Raw genomic sequence first — 19,459 nt, 5'->3', positions numbered from 1 at the left:
TTTCAATTTAATCGGTATGTTATTTTGTATATGATTGAATTTAACTGAGGCCATTCAGGTGTACAGACTGCTTTTTAATTCGTAGTTTACAGATTTTAATATTTCTCTTCCAATTAGACAGGCATTTTTACGTACGTTCCAGTTTTAAATAAGTGGTGTCTGTATTTGTGTAGATAGAGGCTTATGTTATTATAATAAGTATTATAAATTTAACAGCTTTGCAAGAGCAATACTATGCAAACAGATGACTGTTTTATTTTATGTAATCCTCTATTTTTTAGGAGAGAGAGTGGACTTGTTTTTTAATGTTTATTATTGTGTCAGGGTGAGTTTTGCACAGCTACGGCTTTGTGAATCCATACCCTGGTGATCATGTGATTGCAATGTTTCAATATAAGTAGGGGTTCTAATGCTGTGACATTGTATCCATTCTGAAGAAGTTGGTGTGTGCTACTGACGAAAAGCCTGTGTTTTTGTGCTTAAACGAGTTTGCATTTGACATGCATCGGGTGTCTTATCATAGCTTTACTAAGCCTTCCAGTAGGCTACTGGAGAGTTTCCACCTTTTTGTTTTCTATTTAGTTTAATTCAGTTTCTAGTTTGTTCTTGTATGGTTTGGGTCATCCAGAAGTGCACTGGCAGGCCACATCTAAATGTTGCTCATTCATGTCACACTCTAAGGTCTTCCAGGATGACAGTACTGCATCTTTATATGTTTTTAGGTTTTGTTGCTTCTCTGAACTACTTAATACTGTGTTATGTGATGCTATCATGTAGCAGATTTACACAAGTGGGTAACAGGTTTGCGAATACCATTCATGGGTCCGGTCAAGGATACTGGTTTGCTAGCATGCAGTGATGCCAAAATGAAAGAAGTGTGCACATTTAGGTTCATGGATTTGTGCATTAACAGTAGGCTGTTGATCCAGCGGGACATTAGTAGCCTAGCCACAATATCCCATATTGCAAGTACCCAGTGGCATGACTAATTTATATCTAGTTTTAGGCCTCTTTCAATGATAGCTTCAGGGGCAGACCTGGGCTGTAATTGTTATTGCCCATCCATGCATCCAGGTTAAGCTTAAAGAGGATCAGGGAGCTACTTTGTTTTATATCCAAAGGAAGTCTATTCTGTTAATGGTGGTTTCTCTGAGATATCTATAGCTATCTTGCCAGCAGGACCTATTTATGTTATGATAGAAGATGAGTTCTCTTGAGCAGGTGTTTACGATGTTACTAGTTCTGCGGATGTGCAACAAGTGACAGCGGACTGGAACTTTGAGGCTATGCAGGTTAGACAGAGATTACCTCTCCAGAGTCTATAGGAAAACAAAAAAGACAAAGTGCTTTAAGGCTGCCTGGGTAGCTCAAGAAAGAACATACACTTGATTATTGACAGTGGCTGTCCTCCACTCAGCTGGGACAAAACCAGTACTCAGGCTTTGGTTGAATAAGGGTTCCCAATGGTGCTGCAGGTTCATGTAGGATGCAGCCTGGGAAACAGTGCAGCCTCTCAAGGCCATGTGCTTAGAGAAGTACATGCCAAAGGGGACATTACACTCTGTTAATCATCCCTGGTGATTAGGTAAAAGTATTTCCTAACATTAGTGGATACATAACAATCAAAGGATACCTAATTGTCAGTGAAAGTGCTCGAGTCCCTAATGACCAAGTCAGTTTTGGCTGAAGACATAGTGCTGGTGCTGCATCTTTGGCATGTAGTTTTAGGCTGTAATGCAAGCACCACTTATTGCTGCATGCTAGTTCCTTCTGAAAAATCTGGAAGTCAGATGGTGAGGTAGTTACAACTCCAAAACGTGGTCAGCTACAAATTCTTGATGTCAGCCTTAATATTGTAGAAGTAAACCAGTGGTTCTGGAATCGATCACTGTGGGATACCACATGTAATTGTATTGCTGTCCAAGACCAAGACGGAGCATGTGCCCAATTGGAAGCAATGTCTCCTTAGCTTGAACAAGCAAATAAGAGCACTACTGAAATCCTCCAAAGCAAACTCCAAGTCCAAATTGGCCACATTTACTAGAGACAATCATAAGGCCTTCTTCACAAATGTCCACAACCTCAAAGAAAGCACCCAGATCGGTTCAGAACTGGTAGTCAAGGACACCGTATATATACACATGCCATAGATATAGTAAACTTGCTGGCTGACAGATTCAGTGAAAACTTTGCCCCTCTGCCTCCCCCATCAATAAATCAGAACATCCCCAGTACCTGCCCCCTTCCCCTTATATCTAGGGAACAGGTCATCACTGCTCCCTCAAAGGCAAAAAAATGCAGCCTCCATGGGACCCAATAACATCCCAGGCTGCATCCTACATGAACCTGCAGCACCACTGGGCACCCTTATTCAACCAAAGCCTGAGTACTGGTTTTGTCCCAGATGAGTGGAGGACAGCCACTGTCATCCCTTTACACAAAGGTGGAACATCCACCTATCTGGAAAATTATAGACCTATCAGCCTAACTAGCCTGCTCTGCAAGGCCATGGAATAGATTATTATGGACCTCATTAACAAGGACACTGGCAACCTCCAAACACTTGATCCCACACAGTTTGGCTTAGTCAAGGGGAGGCCATGTTTGCTAAATTTGGTCAACTTCTTTGAGTCAGTCACCAAAGCCATGGACGAGGGGAAGATTGTGCACACCACGTACCTTGACCTGGCCAAAGCCTTTGACACTATTCCCCACTCGGGCATAATAGATAAACTCTCTCAACTAGGCACCAATCCACATGTTACCAGATGGGTAGCAAACTGTCTCACTGATAGAACCCACGCAGTCAAAATAGGGGAAGCCACCTCAAGCAGTAGACATGTAACAAGTGGCGTACCCAGGGTTTGGTCTTGGGGCCTCTGTTATTTGGGATATACTTTTCTGAGGTGCAGGCCAAAATCAGTGGGCTACAGCTGACCAAGTTTGCAGATGACTGAAAGCTAGGTGCTGTCATCGATTCCCCTAGTGATGTGGACATCCTCCAAGAGGGTCTCACTCAGACAAATGACTGGTGCCAGAAACATGGCCTCAAACTGAATACCAAAAAATGTCATCATCCCCTTTGCGGAGAGTGAAGTCCCCACAAATTATTACATTAATAACAACGTCCTAAGCACTCAATCAGTCATGAGGGATTTGGGCACCCAGGTTGATAGCAACCTGACTTTTGGCCACCATGTTGCTTCCGTGGTACAGAAAGCCTTCTACATGGCCCACCTCATAAGTAAGGATATCTCATCCAGGGACAAGTAGGTCATAACATCCCTGTATTCCTCCCTTATAAAGTCCATTATTGAGTACAACGCACCTTTCGGCATGTACCTCACAAAGCACATGCAGCAGCTGGAGAGACCACAGAGGTTACTCACCAGGAGAATCCGGGCCTCAAACATCTACCATTAAACAGATAGGCTAAAAGCCCTATCCCTCTACTCAGTTTCATACAGACTCCTCAGAGGTGACATACAAGGTGATTATGGACCCCACCTTGATGGGACTGCTGCATATCCGCAGGTCGAGCTCCACTTGAGTAACCTGCACATGCAGCCTCAAACTGGTCTGTGACATCAACGAGATTTGTGTCCCAGAGACTCCCTCCATCTATGGAATCGACTCCCTCTCCACATCAAGCAGAGTTCCTCTTTACCCCTTTTTAAGCACAACCTGTATAACTGGATGGGAAACAGAAAATATACCCCTGGGATTCCACCCACGTCCTTCCTGGACAGGGGCATTGGGTGCTGATTTGTCGAAACATGGGCTAAAGTCTTGGCTAGGCTTATAAGGGCCTCAGGGCCAATAGCCTAGTAACCTCCTATGTTCCTAAATATTCTTTTTTGAAGAGTTGCTACATCCATTAACCAGTTTGCTATTTAGCAGGAAACATATGAGTTTACAATGATAGTAGTAACTTTGAAGTGCACTTCTAAAACAGTTATGTGCACTACATACATAGTTTCATCAAAAGACCTGCATTATTAAATATGTAGCATATCTGAAATTTATAGACATTCAGGAATGCCTAGAATTTCAAGTCTGTCAGTAACACATAGAGGCTGTTTTCAAACCACATGAATATAAACCTAGATTGTGTTACATACATACATAGAAAAATAGCTACTGTTACTTGTCAAAATGTAGGGTTATCGATGGCATCAGAGTTTGGTTGCAGCACTTAATTTTTACTGCCTTAGTAAAAGTACCCCTGTAATTACCTACTGCAATATACTAGGAATGGTACTGACAACTATATGGGAAATGTGTAGATTGCATTTGCTTCAACTTTCAAATACTAAGTGTAAAATAACTGTACTTCAGTTAAACATTCAGGAAAGATGTGAAAGTTGAAAACATTTTACCACAATGAACGATAGAAAAAAATGAAAAAAGAATTCCAACAGGATGGAATCACTATTAGACAAATAGTTATGGTGTGATTTCTGAAGGACAACATACAGCATCAGCTAATGAGAAAATACTTTTAGAACACGGATTAGATTTGGTTCCATAGCTGCATGACATTTTTAGAGAAAATATGCAAAATATTTTATTCTTTTAGAATATTTGGACATTTGTTACTCAACATGTTTCTTTGCAAGGCACAACGTCCAAAGCAATGCTGTGATGTAAAATGAGGGAAAATCTGAATGATTATAAAAGTGTATCTACATCAAAACACACACAAACACTAATTACAGACCATATGAAAAATAATTGCCAGTGGAGGGAAAATATTTGTAGCAACAAACATGAAAAATACTATTGCCTAGGCTTGAATAATTATCAGACACAGTTTTACAAAAACAAGTACATACTAAAGTAGCTATCACTTCATTGCTAAAAAGGCTCCAGGTCTGTGTGTGACAAGATAGCATCTCTAGCTGAGTAAAATCTAGTCATTCAGCAAATCTAATTGCTCATGAACGGGGGAAGGAAAATAAAAAAGGACAAACTGTAAGTTCTAAGCACTTCCTCTAACAACCCCCACTGAGAGTTTGTGTAATCTGACCTGCAGTATGCTACAAAAGCTCTGTTTAAACCTTGCCTCTAGGTGAACATGTGACTTAAGAGTACTAAAATGTAAACAAACTCTTCTAGCAAAAAATCCGAGATAGCGCCCCTTTAAACTGTTAGTATATGCTTAATGTCTTTGGAAATGAGTGACTAATTGGTTAATTAATTATTGGGGAAAATGATTTTATTGGAGGACGTAAGTTAAGGGGATATTTAAATAGTGTTGATGGGAATGATTTTTATCTGAAGAAGTCTACAAGACGAAAAACAGTGAATCATTAAAGCGCTTAATGTCATGTTTCGTTTTGTGTGCTGTGGGACTATACTGGGGCTGGAATTAAAGACATTTACATCTGCTATGCCCCTCTCATCAGTGCTATTTTCTTGGATACAGAGTACAGTGACAGGGCTTTGACTCAGTCTATGAAGGACTGTTTAGGTTTTGTATCCTTTTTATGAAATGTCTCTGTGGGCATTCCAGTTGCATGTGTCTCAACAGACATATATATATATATATATCAAAGGGGACATTATATTCAATGATTGAAAAGAAAACATACTGCACAAAAATAAAGAAAATACTGTGGTTTGTTTTCTTTTCTGATGCTGTATATGTACTTGTCACTTTTTAAAATATCACAGTTAGTAAAATTATTTAAAATAATTCCAGTACCTGAGCTAAACATGAAGAACAATGAGCATGACAGCAGTAAACAGCAAAATATTAGCTTTTTCCACTGCCCCTTTCAATCCCTCACACCAAAAAAAAAAAGTTTACTTTTTCATCACAGACAAAGTAAAATTAAAACAAACTTAAAATTCTTATTTATCTGGTAACCTAAAGTGAAAGTGTACAGTAAAAACATATGCCTTCTTTTTCCCTACCACAAAACAGTTTTGTACCAATCCTGGAAATATTGGCCACGAGCTACCCCAAAACCAAGTCAAAGCCCTGTCACTGTACTCTACTTGCTGTTTGTTGTAATACTACCTATTGACTGTAATGCAAATATTTTTTCTTTGTAATTCATTATGTGATGTAACTTTGTAATGTGGAGCTTTTCTCCCCAGGCCTCCACTGAAAATGGGCTCTTGAGCCCAGTGGACCTCCCCGGTCACCAAACTGGAATAAATAATAAATACTGGTAAGCGCTGTAGATTAAACAATGTAAAGATAATGCAGCGTGTTCTTATGACATGTTAAAGACAAGTAGCCTTTGGCTCATCTTGTGCTGCCCGAAATTCAGAAATGAGACAACACAAAAAAGCAGGCAAAATATAGCAGCTAGCCCATCTAGGAAATGTGCTGTTTTGACCTTCTCAGAAGCCATAGAACACTCCACAAACAAAGGCAGAGGAAATTATCAGTTACTGTAAATGACTTCTACATTTCTTTGAATATGATGACCACTGTCCACATGGTAGACAGTTATCAGTACAGTTTTCATTGTGAACCCTGGACCAAGTATGTTAGACATCAGGCTATCCAATGGTAAAAAGCAGCAGAGGGATGGAAACTATATCAGAAGACATAACGTCAACTGAGAAGAATTACAAAGGATGACGTACAAAAGTAAGGGCAAGTCAAAAAGCTGTACCCCACTGGTGTACACCACGAGTTTGCTGAACAGCCTTAGCTACTGATGAAGGACATAAGTAAGCATTCTGCTTAAAACATACAAGAAAAAAATCCATTGCTGAACAGCCTTAGCTACTGATGAAGGACATAAGTAAGAATTCTGCTTAAAACATACAAGAAAAAAATCCAATCTAAACTTAGATCACAGTTCACAGAATACTTGATGAAATATCTACACCTGATGTGTTTCACTGATAACTACAATATGATGTGGCAAAAAGCAACTTTCCAATGTAAGAATTACTAAAATCTCTAGCTTTTTTGGTTACCTAAAATGCTTACCTTACACATGGACAAGAAATGAATCACAGTGATCATTAATAAATTGTAATTTTCCCAAATGTTTTCTTTTTACACATCATACACTAACAAAAAATGTTGCATGTGGAAAGGTAAGGGAACTGAGAAAAAAATAAAAGTACAGGGAATAGTGTTTGATGTAGAAGAATCTCGCATCCCATTAAGCAGAAATCCAACGATTTTCACTGAACTCATGTATACCGTCTAGTAAACATCCAAAGGAGACAGAAGAGTATACAGCAATCAGTCTTGTAAGTAAATAGTACTTTATTCTTATATATATATATATATATATATATATATATATATATATATATATATATATTTATAAAACTTCTGTCAGCCACTCATGTCCTGTCAAAGGCTGAGTCAAAGTCTCAAAAAAGTAAGGGACTAAAGAGGCATCATAGTAATAAAATAAAGCCGAATGTTCTCATTCTTTTGTGTCTTTCCAGCAAAGTAGAGAGTTCCTTGGATTGATCCTGAGTTCCTGATTTTGCAATAATCATCCATCTTCTTTGGGGGGTGTGTACCAACCTAGGAAGAGGAGGAAAAGAGAAATTAAGTGCTGTCAAAGGATAATCACCTTGACTGGAAAGTAAAATTCAAAACCTATGAGAAAGTTAACCCTTGGGATTTCTGCATTTTGCTAGTGGTCCACAATGAAGTAACACTGCCAGTATCTACTTGCATAATAATAATCCTAATACCAAATTGGAGCGACAAAAAATGGAAGGTAGATGTTCTGCTTGTGGCTATCAAACTAATTGTCAGCATTATCTGAAAACAAAAATTTTACAGAAGCAAATGTAAACCCAGCAGCCTCAAGCAGATAATTTGGTTTTAGAACTGTATGAATTAACTCGGTAATAAATGAATTAATGCCTTTCTACCAACCTGTGATTGGTTACGGAAGCTCACTGTGGTGATGAGCATGTGTCCTTATAGATTTCAAAGAACTGATGTAAAAATTAAAGTTAGTAAAGGGGCACAACATTCAAACCTGGCCATCCAGATTCCTGACCGTCAAGCTATGATAAACAGGAAGAATGGTACTTTTAAGCAGATAACAGACATTAACATACAAAATAGATTGAACTGGATCTTCTTCTTCTGGCTTTTCCTGGTTAGGGGTCGCCACAGCGGATCACCTGTCCGCTCATGATTGGCAGTAGAGTTTTACGGTGTTGAGTTGCAAGCCCGGCGCCCAACTGGATCTAATTGGGCAAAAATATAGAGCTAATGAAGCAGTCTTCTGAAGAGTTAAGGAGTTCACTGCAAAATTACAGTACAGAGGGGCAACCATATAAAAGAACAACGCCTGATTGTTGTTTGTCTTTTCGACTTTTCCCGGTTAGGGGTCGCCACATGATGAGAAATGCATGCAACAAGACTTTTACCTTTATCAGAAAAACAAATAGTTGTGTAAAATCTTACCATAACCATAGATGTCCTTCTCTTCCATGTTGCAGTATTCCAGTTGTGCGATTTCCTTCAGGCGACACGTACATCGGCTCCTATACAAAAGCGTCAGCTTGGCTGTTGCAGCTGCGTGGGATGTCACACGTAGGGCCATAAACCAGGGACCTTAAATGTGATGTCTGCACTCACAATCCTCAGAACTTGAAGGCCGTCAGATAGAGAGGAAGGCCCAGCAGGAGGGATGCCAGTGGGAACAGGTGTGTGAGCCTTGGTGTCAATTAACAGATTAATAAGATCCAGGACTTAGTTGGGACTAAAGGAGTAAGTATAGGGGGTAATGGTGGGTGGGAAGGAATACTGCAACATGGAAGAGAAGAACATCTATGGTTATGGTAAGATTTAAGTAACTATTCTATGTCCTTCTATTCCTATGTTGCAGTATTCCAGTTGTGAGAGAGTACCACAGCTTAGTTGCATGAAAGGGAGGTGGATGCTGAAGAGGATTCTACAAAGCCCTGTAGGATGGCCCTGGCGAATCCTGCCCTAGCTCTGGAAACTTGGTCCAGTTTGTAATGTTTGGTGAAAGTGTGAATAGTGGACCAAGTGGCTGCCTTCCATGATAGATGCTGTGTCCAGACCTCTCATGAATGCCTTAAAGGAGACCACTGCCCTAGTGGAATGGGCCTTTACTCCCACTGGAGGGTCTTTTCCATGGTGAGTGTAACACAGACAACTGATCCAGCAAGCAATGATTTGCTTGGAGACTGCCTTGCCCAGGACTCTGGGGTGAAAGGAGACAGAGCTGCTTAGATTTCCTAATGGTTCTGTTTTTTTTTTATTTTGTTTTTTTTTTTCCAAAATTATTTTTATTGTTTTGATACTTTACATTGCAATACAATAAAACAACCATACTTCAATATAATAAGAAAAAATAACAGTGAACAAAGAACAAAAAAAACATGAATACAAAGTACAGGCTCGCCATAAATATGACAGTTATAATTATATAATGCTAACATGGGGTAAAAAAAAGCAACTTTAAAGGAGATGCGTTTCCAAAAGTATAGCTTGTATAAAATCTTAGTGTATATGATTAGGTATGCAAATATGACAGCTTTTAGTGACCAGTAGGAATGGTGAGACTGCAAACTATATACAACTAACCCTATATACATTGTTGGATGCCATCATGTGGATGTGATTTCTAGATTTTTATATCTTTGACTCACCTTCTGTGTATAGTTTGAGTGATCTGGGAAATTAATTAATAAGGTCTACTGGTATTTGTTAATTTGCTAGGATTGTATCTAGTATGGAATTCCAATATAGCTAAAGGTAGGCTCTTTTTTAATGCTTTTGGTACCTAGTTTGTGAGATGAAATGTACTTGATTGCCATATTTTTAGTTTTCCCATGAAATTGTAGTGCTGTAATGGTTCTGTTTTTGTCCAGGTAGAATCTTAAGTTGCCTGTGCACATCCAAGGAGTGCAGTATCCTCTCCCCTTCATTAGTGGGGGAGTGAAAGAAAGTGGGTAAGTGGATAGATTGGTTTAGAGACAAGTCATTGACCACCTTGGGCATAAAGGAGGGACTGGTCCGCTGGGTGACTCTGTCTTTGTGGAAGGTGGTGTGGGGGGCAGGCCATTAAGGCCTGCAGCTCTGAGAACCTTCTGGCTGAAGTGATAGCCACCAGCAGGATGGTTTTCCAAGTACACATCTGTAAGGAAGAAAACACAGCTAGTTCGAAAGGGTGCTGGGTTTAGTTTTTCCAGGATGTAATTGAGGTCCCAGGGTTTAGGGATAGGTTTCTTTGGCAGCCTCATGTGTAAGACCCCTTTAAGGAAGAGCTTAACGTCGAGCCCGGCTATCAAGGGAGCATCCAGGGGAAAGCAGGCTGCTATAGCGGAAAGGTGTACTTTCAAAAGAGTAAGAAAGTCCACTTTTAATCAGCTGACACACAAGTGAGAACAAGGGGGGCATCCGCTGAACAGGGCTCCTTTCCCTTGTCCAGACACCACTTAGTAAATCTTTCCCAATTAGCTAGGTAAGATTTTATGGTGGTAGGTTTCCTTGCCTCCCTCAGGACTAAAAGCATGTCCTCTGAGTAGTGGTGTCTGAAAGGGATCAACATTTTATCACCCACTGAGTCAGGGATAACATCTGCAAGTGTGGATGAAGGAGAGTTCCTCTGTCTTGTGTCAGTAGGTCCACCTCGTAGGGTAACCTGTAGTGATCTGCCCTTGGCTAGATTGAGAAGTAGGGGGAACCAGTGCTGCCTTGGCCAGTAGGGTGTCACTAACAAGATTTTTGATTTGTCCTTCTGTATTTTCAGGAGGACTTTCTGAAGGACTGGAAAGGGGGGGGGGGCATAAAGAAACTTCCCTCCCAAGAGATGCTGACAAAGTCCACTCTCCAAGCCAGAGGGGAGTGTATCTTTGAGTAGAAATCTGCATCTGCCTATTCTGGGGGGAGGCAAAGAGGTCTATTTGTGGAGTACCCCACTGGTGGACTATGTCTAGGAAGACCCCCCACCCTATCCAGCATCCATTTGTGCTGTGGTGAGGAGGTCCTGCTTAGGAGGTCTGCTTGTTTCTTGTCCTGCAAGGGGATGTAGGTCACCTGCAGGACCAGGTTGTGGTGAGAGGCTAGGTCCCATATCAGCAGGGTCTGCCTGCACAGCTGGTAGACCTTTGTTCAGATACCACATAACCGTGGTGTTGTCTGTCACTATCCGGAGCACCCCTGGGACCAGAAGGGGAATAAAGGTCTTTAAGGCTAGGAGGTCAGCTGTCATTTCCCTGATATTGATGTGCTTGCTCTGTGTAGAGAAGGGTGCCATTTTCCCTGGACCCTGTAAGATGCCAGGTTGCTCCCCAACCTGAATCTGAGACATCTGTATGCATTGTTTGGGTTGGGGTGGGAGCTTGCAGTGAGAGTCCGGGGTTTAGATGGACTTGCTTTATCCACCAGCTGATTTCTTTCTTCAGACAGGGAAGGAGAGGAATCTCCTGTTCTAAGGGATATAGGTGTTGAGACCAAATGTTTTTGAGGTACCACTGTAGCTTGCTTATATGGATCCAGGCCAGTGGTAGCATGGGGATGGTAGCTGCCATTAAGCCCAGGAGATGCAGGAATTGCCTTGCTGTCACCTTCTGGGAATGGAGGGTTTCCTGGAAGTGGGCAGTCAGGGACAGAACCTTGTCCTGTGGGAAAAAGGCCTTCATTTTGTTCATCCTGATTCTGCAGCCTAGGAAAATCTTGTCCTGGCCTGGGTTTGAGGAGGACTTTGGGAGGTTGATGGTAAACCCTAGATTTTGCAGGAGGGACATGTTGAAGAGCAGATGCCTTGATAGTGGACTCTGCTAGTATTATGATGTCGTCCAGATAAGGGTAAATCTGGATTCCCTGCGTTCTGCAGAATGCAATTGCTGGGGATAGGGACTTTGTAAAGACTCGAGGGGCAGTGGATAAACCAAAGGGCAAGGAAGTAAACTGGAAATGAGAGGATGGTCCAGAGAAACGCAGAAATTGTCTGTGGGAAGTCCTGATGGGTATGTGAAGGTAGGCTTCTTTTAGGTCTAGGGTGACCATGAAGTTTCTGGGTGGAAAAAGAGGCAGAAGGGTGGGGAGTGGCAGCATTTTGAAGGAGGGTACCTAAAGATGTAAGTTTAGAAAGGAGAGATGTAAAATGGATCTCCAGGGCCATCTTTTTTGGGTACCAGGAGAGTAGAATCCCTTTCCTTCCTATCCTGGAGGGACAAGTTCTATGATGCCTAGTTTTAGAAGTTCTGTGAAGACTTGTGGTAGGAGATGAATTTGGTTTTTGGGGGAAAAGGAATACTTCTCCTGGGTGTTTTTTCTTTCCAGGAAAGAAAGTACTCTTTTCGGATAATGGATAAGACCCATTGATCTGTGGTGATGGCTTAGCAGAGTGGGAGACAGTGTGGAAGGCGGGCAGAAAGTGGAAGGTGGGCCAGGCAGTCATGCATAATTGGGACCTCCTATCCTGAAAGGGTTGTCTGGGTTGAGGAGGTGGTACATTAAGTCTGGATGAAGAAGGCCTTCTTGCCCCTCTTCTAGACCTGGAAGAGGAGGCAGCTGGCTGAGGAGGGTTGCACCTTACAAAGGTGGTTTTAGCAGGGTAGTTCCTGTAGTATTTGGAAATGGGGGACACCAGCAGGTGCTTGATGTGTAATTCTTTACTTTTTTCCTGCAGACTTTTGAAGAGATCTGCAGATTTTTCCCAAAGAGGAAGTTGTGATCCATGGGGGCCGTCCAGGATTTTGGACTTGAAGTCCTCAGGTAGATTCTGCAGTCTTAGCCAGGCGCTCAACTCCTAGACCGGCAGTTGGCAGTGTGTCGGGAAGCAGAGTGGCAGGCGGGGAAGGCCTAGGAATCTTTGCCTTCTTTCACGGAGGTTCATGTTCGGCCTCTGATGTGGGATCCATTCTAAGAGCTAACCGTTTTAGGTACTGATTTTCTAGGTAACGGTTTAAGGCGGCCAGACAGCTGTGCAGGGTTTTCCGTACAAATGACTGACAAATCGAGCAGGAGAAATGGTCGTGCTCCCTGCCTAAACAAAAAAACACACCTATCATGGGCGTCTTTATGGGGTATCTGGCACCCGCATTGGCACTTTCCCTTTTTACCTGACATCAGCTGAAGGCTAAAACAACCAAGCCTAGGCAATAATAGTTATCAAAACAAGAAAAAAATCGAAACCAAACAGGTTACTTTGATTTACTGATGCAACGTCTGTGAAGAAGCGATTGTACGATGCAAAGGTAGACTGGGGCTGAAAAGTTCTGAGGATTGTGCATGCAGACGTCACATTTAAAGCCCCTAATTTATGGCCCTACATGTCATGTCCCATGCAGCTGCAACAGCCAAGCTGAAGCTTTTGTATAGAAGCCGATGTACGAGTCGCCTGAGGGCAGGAAACCCCACAACTGAACACTGCGACATAGGAATAGAAGGACATCTAGAGATGCCATTGTTGCTCACCTTGCCAACAAAGGCTCATAAATGGTGTGGTTAAGCCACACAGCTGGGGTCAGCACTAGACGACCAAAGCAGTCTTCTATGTCCTGCTGGCCAGGGGGGAGAGGGGTGCTGTCACATTTACATTTTAATTAAAAAAAAATAAATAAATCACATGTCTTCTTTAAGGGCATTTGTAACACACTTTGATGAGCATCCCTGCATGCGCCAATGCACCCACCTGCTGTTGCTCGCTGCTTCTTTTTCACATATGTATCTAGAATTTAAACACAAGATGTTCCTGCTGCCTGGACATGAATTTATGCCTGCTTTGTCTGCCCATGAATGAAAGGAATGGACATTCCAGCAGTAAGGAAGGAGGGTGGGTGTGTATGTAATGCCCTAGTAAAGGATGGCAGGTTTGTTAATTTGTTCAGGCTCAAAACCCCATACCTTGGTTACAGGAGACAAGAGCCTAAATCCTCTACACCAAATACCAGACTACTTTATATATATATATAAAAAAAAAAAAGAGCTTTAGTGCATTTTCAAGGAAAGAAGTTTACTGCTACTCATGCTAAATATATTTCAAGACGTAACAGTTTTGTTTAGCAAATGGTTGTCACAGTTTGTGATACAGAATTTGAAAGCAATGTTAGCAGCACAAAAGGTAGCACACTTGCCTTTTGATGCAGAAGGCTGTGGGTTCTACTCCCATACTATGTAGATGGATTGCTGACACTGTGTTGTACTTTTAAGGAGAGGTGGGGGTGCTGCAGTCCTCAGTGTGTCCTCCTTTAGATGAGATGCCTATTAAGCTGTTGTGGATTTGCCATTCATTCCCTACTGCAATATTACTAGCTTCCCCCCTTTTTTTTTTTTTTTTATTTATTATGTAACATAGGCAACTTATTCCTCAAGGGATGTGGACACTGAATTTATAGATGAAACACTGAAATAAAAGTTGTTTGCTAGCAGCAACCGCTTCAATAATTACTGATCTCTAATGTATAATTTTATTCCGGCAGAAATTGTGCTTACTGACTGATACTGTGTGGCCTTTTATGGCTGAAATGCCCTGAAATGGGCAACTTTGTCATTATTGGTTCATACGTTTGGTTTCATTGCTTACTGGAAAAATGTACAAAACCACAAATTTAAAACACTCTAACAAGTGGTGTATTATACAAGGAATATAATTTAATACAATCAGGAAGGTGAATCAAGGAACACACGCATGTCTGCATAGTCCTAAAATGTGTGCAAGGGGCCTATGTTTTGTAAACAGCCCAAAAGTAAACTTTATTCGCCACTGGCAGATGCACTTCCTTTGAATGGGGGTTTAAATGGCTTCTTTTCAATGAATGCATTGAGGGCAAAAAAGTTTACTATAACATCAAATCTGTTTTTCACTCTGAGACTGTAATGTTCTGTTTAGCAGATGTCTATTAGTGCTTGTGCTATAATATTTGAAATAAAAGCTTTAAATTAAATCCAAATACCTGTCATCATTGTAAAAGTAAAGAAGAAAATAGTATGCACACTGACAGGTTTGAACAGTGTTTATGGTAAATGGGGAGAAATAGCCAAGTAATAGAATACTGGAGTAGCTGCTGGGGGTGAGGCTGTGTGTTTAGCGGGGGCCTCGATCCATTACTCTGCCTATGGCCCCATTTGACCATGATCTGGCTCTGATTAGCCAAGAGGGAGGAAAGAAAAAAAAATAATCAAGTAACTGCTGCAACAGCAGTTACATGCATCTGCCTTTTCTAACAAGGGCACTTAGAAAGCTGTTACAGCAAGCAGGAAATAAAATAAATGGATCAAACACAGTTAAATGCAGAGTCAGTTACAAGAATGTCTGTGCATACCAATAAGGGTTTGTACTGCATCTTACAGCAACCAATAAGCTATGCTCTACACTGTGTCAGACAGCAATGACCTGAATAGTTAACTAATAGTCAAAATGCATTGCATCAATGCAAGTTACATTAATGCCAGCCCACTGACAACAGAAATCGAGTTGCTTGCTACTGAGATTTGTCTGCATACATCAACTGGACATAAGCTGATTTAAGTATATTTTCTGCATTTTATTGTGGTTTTATCATTTGGACTGATTCCTCAGATCTAGCTCTGTTGAAACTGTCTTGTGTGTGTCTCTGAAGCTCTGCACTAGTTGTTAAACTGCTTTGAAATTCCTTTAAGTGTTAATTAGCTTGGGGGGTTTCTGATAACATTAAAACCTGTGTTGGTTACATTTCTTGTAATCATTTTAAATCGAGTTGCTTGCTACTGAGATTTGTCTGCATACATCAACTGGACATAAGCTGATTTAAGTATATTTTCTGCATTTTATTGTGGTTTTATAATTTGGACTGATTCCTCAGATCTAGCTCTGTTGAAACTGTCTCCCCCCCCCCCTGTTCTTGGTTGTAGTTTAAATTTGGTGGCTTTTGCAGTGCCCGCCCCACTGTAGATTTGATCTAGGACACTCCCCCAGTCCCATCTCTTTACCGCATTCTTTCTAATAAACCCTTTCTGCACTTGCTTTTAGTCCTTTTTAATTTAATTAAATTTTTTTCAAACTGTGTGTGGACTAATATTGCTACATACTCAAGTGTGCCAGCTTGCATTGCATGTGAATTGTTTTTACTACTGTTTTTGCTACTTTTCTGAAAAAAAAAAATTATCTGCTTTTACTGTATTTGTGTTTCTTCCTAATTTATTTTGCTTTTGCGTCATCTTAAAAGTACTCAGTTGTATTTATTACTTCTTGGTGCAACTCATTCTAAGCCTTTTAGTTTAAGCACTTGGGCTTCAGACCAGTTGTTTTACATTAAGGTGGTTTGTGGTTTGCACTGTAGTGGCAGGACAGGTAGCTTACATCCTTCTAAGTTGGGAACTGCTGACTGAGGGCTCAGTGTCAGTTATTCTAAAAGTGTATTAATTCTGGTTTAAGCACTTGGGCTTCAGGCCAGTTATTTTACATTAAAAGGGTTCGTGGTCTGCACTCTTGTGGGAGGAGAGGCTGGACTCTGCCCTTCTGAGCTGGGAATGTCTGGTTAAAGGCTTATAGTGCCTGCATATTTGAACTGCTTCTTACTGAAATTGGTACACCTTGTTTGCTGTAGCGTAGACTAGATCCAGGCCTGCTGAATCTAGCTTTGTTTGTATAACTTGAGCACTAATCCAGGCATTCTTCAAAGTATTCAATTGTATTTATTACTGCTTGGTAGTAACTTGATTAAAGTGTAGCTATCATTCTAAGTCTTTTGGATTAAGCACTTGGGTTTCAGACCAGTTGTTTTACATTAGGAAGGTTTGTGGCCTGCACTGTGGTGGCAGGACAGATGGCTTACATCCTTCTAAGTTGGGAACTGCTGATTGAGGGATCAGTGTCTGTTATTCTAAAAGTGTATTAGTTCTGGTTTAAGCACTTGGGCTTCAGGCCAGTTATTTTACATTAAGAAGGTTTGTGGTCTGCACTCTTGTGGGAGGAGAGGCTGGACTCTGCCCTTCTGAGCTGGGAATTTCTGGTTAAAGGCTTATAGTGCCTGCATATTTCAACTGTTTCTTACTGAAATTGGTACACCTTGTTTGCTGTAGCATAGACTAGATCCAGGCCTGCTGAATCTAGCTCTGTTTGCATGCGTGTTGTTTGTTTGCTTGTTATTTCCCTGAAACGCTAATACCACCTAAAACGCGGCTTTTCAGCGCTTCTGTGGATCCCTAGTGATATCTGCATTGCTTACTGTACTCATTTCCTTGTTTCACTTAAAAGAAAGTTACTGTTTGTCGTTTTTGCATTTAAGTTACCTGGCACTTGCTCACTAAAGGCACTTGCTCACTAAAGCAATTATATAAGTCAGCACTAAAAAATTAAAAGCACTACACTCTCACAAAGTCCTCTGGAGTACCTTGTTCCCCATTGGCCCTTTTTTTTTTCAATTATAAAGGAATTCCCAATACTATTCTAGCATGTCCAAAGGTCAGTTGTCAATCTTCTCCGGTCCAGCTGGTGAATCTGGGAATCTTGAGGCAATGTTACAACTGCCTCATGTACACAGACAACCCTCTCCTCCTCCCAATAAATTCCAACACATGTGAGAGATGCATCCATATAGCCAAACTGGAGGCTAAGCTCTCTCAACTCAGTACTGGTGTAACCAGTCAGGAGGAGAAGGAAACCACACTCAGTACAATTCCAGTCTCACATAGACCTACTACGACAGCAGACCAAACACATAAACACACAAAAACATACTCGGAGGCTCTAAATAAAAATCTGCCTAAGCAGCAGAGACCTCCAAAGCAGACACCCAAGCAACCGCTACCCCAAAACAAAACACGTGCAACACATAGCTCACAAAGCCAGTGTGCCAAACAGTCATAGCCCTTAAGGCTAAACAACACACATGATACACTTGTAATAGGTGACTCTATCATCAGGCACATTGACGTCCCGCTCACCAGGCTGAACAAGGAGAAGGTCACGGTGAGCTGCCTGTCAGGCGCTAGGATCCGCCACATAACACAAGCACTCAGATCACTCCAAGGCAAGTACAAATATGACTCAGTCATTGTCCATGCTGGTGTGAATGACCTGAGACGTACCTCCCTGGACTACATGAAAAGAGACATAGAGGAGCTCTCTGAGCATGTGGCCCAGGCCGGTATGACCCTGACCTTGAGTAGCATCTTACCCTCACCAAGAATGATGCCACAATATGAAGACAAGATGATCAATTTCAACAATTGGCTTAATTATTGGTGTCATTCAAAGGGGATACAATGCCTGTCAGCCTGGGATGACATGCTCGACAAGCCACGATGCTTCGCTAGGGACGGCCTGCACCTGTCACCCCTGGGCATTTGGATATTGGCAAAGGCTCTTGCTACCCCCATAGTGCCTTTTTTAGGCAAGGCTCAAAAGACAAACCCACCTCCATAGGTATCACAAGGGATAAGAAACTAAGAGTAATGCTACTCAACGCCAGAAGTCTAAACCTCAAGATGCACGCACTCGAAACTCTCCTTAGCATGGAGCAAATCGATATCTGTGCAGTAACAGAAACCTGGTTCAAGGCTCCCGAGAGCACCCCAGCACTACCAGGTTATACCTCATACCATGCTTTTCGCCCCAAAACTTGGACCGACCCACAAAAGGAGGGGGAGTATCAATATTCGTCAAAGATACCCACACCTCCAGGTTGGTGGCACAGCACGAAGCATCAGAGACTATCCATGTGCAACTAACAGTGGGTAAAACTGCCTTCCAGTTTATCGCCTGCTACAGACCACCCTCCCTAACCCAGGAACCCCACTCGGCCTTCATGAGAACACTGGAAAATATGAAGGTCTCTCCAAACACCATTATATTGGGCGACTTCAACTAACCAAACATAGACTGGGAGCATTACTCTAGCTCCAACACCCTAGACCAAAGTTTCCTAGAATTTATAAACTCAAATGCTATGGAACAACTTGTTACCACTCCCATAAGAGGGGAAAACATACTGGACCTGATCATCACCAACATGGGGACTCTATGCTCCAGACCAGAAGTGTATCCCTCACTGGTAAGATCAGACCATAAACTAATCTCACTGGATGTTCACATCCCGACACCACCCCCTGCCCAGAAAACCACAGTGAAAAACTTCTCTAAAGCAAATTTCACACTCCTCAAAACTGAGGTGGAATCCTTCAAAGCCCCCGGGCCTGTGGAAAATACGGCCCAGACCGCAGAATCCTTTATAAACGCATTCTATGAACACCTTCAGGAATGCATGGATCACGCGATCCCAAATAAAACCAAGACCCAATCCTCCAAAGGCAGACGTCCTGTCTGGTGGACCCCAGCCATAAACAAGCTATACAATAGAAGGAGGAAGCTGCTAAATGATAGAGCAATTCCAAAAAGGGAAGGCATCTCTGATCAGTACTAGCAAAAAACTACGGGCACTCATAAAATCGTCTAAGGCCAGCTTCGAGAGAAAAATTGCACAGGACACTAAGAATAATCACAAGGCTTTCTTTAGTTATGTTAGGAACCTGGGTGGTAATTCCCAGATATGCTCA

General features: G+C 41.7%; 1 protein-coding gene across 2 annotated transcripts in view; it reads right to left on the bottom strand.

Moving 5' to 3' along the window:
* Positions 1-6,984: 6,984 nt before the first annotated feature.
* UBE2Q1 (ubiquitin conjugating enzyme E2 Q1) overlaps positions 6,985-19,459 on the bottom strand; it is a 1,535,148-nt gene continuing 1,522,673 nt past the window's right edge. Inside the window, exon 11 of one of the 2 annotated variants that reach the window (XM_044080652.1) lies at positions 6,985-7,510. In XM_044080652.1, coding sequence (XP_043936587.1) covers positions 7,367-7,510 — 144 coding nt within the window. In that variant the 3' untranslated portion in view covers positions 6,985-7,366. The remainder of the gene's footprint in view (positions 7,511-19,459) is intronic. The other variant, XM_044080653.1, reaches the window with a different exon arrangement.

Source organism: Protopterus annectens, chromosome 8.part0 (genome assembly GCF_019279795.1).
Source record: "Protopterus annectens isolate FY-2018-M chromosome 8.part0, PAN1.0, whole genome shotgun sequence".
NCBI lineage: Eukaryota > Metazoa > Chordata > Ceratodontiformes > Protopteridae > Protopterus > Protopterus annectens.
The sequence above is the reverse complement of the archived record's forward strand: the minus strand, read 5'-3'. Positions and strand labels throughout refer to the sequence as shown.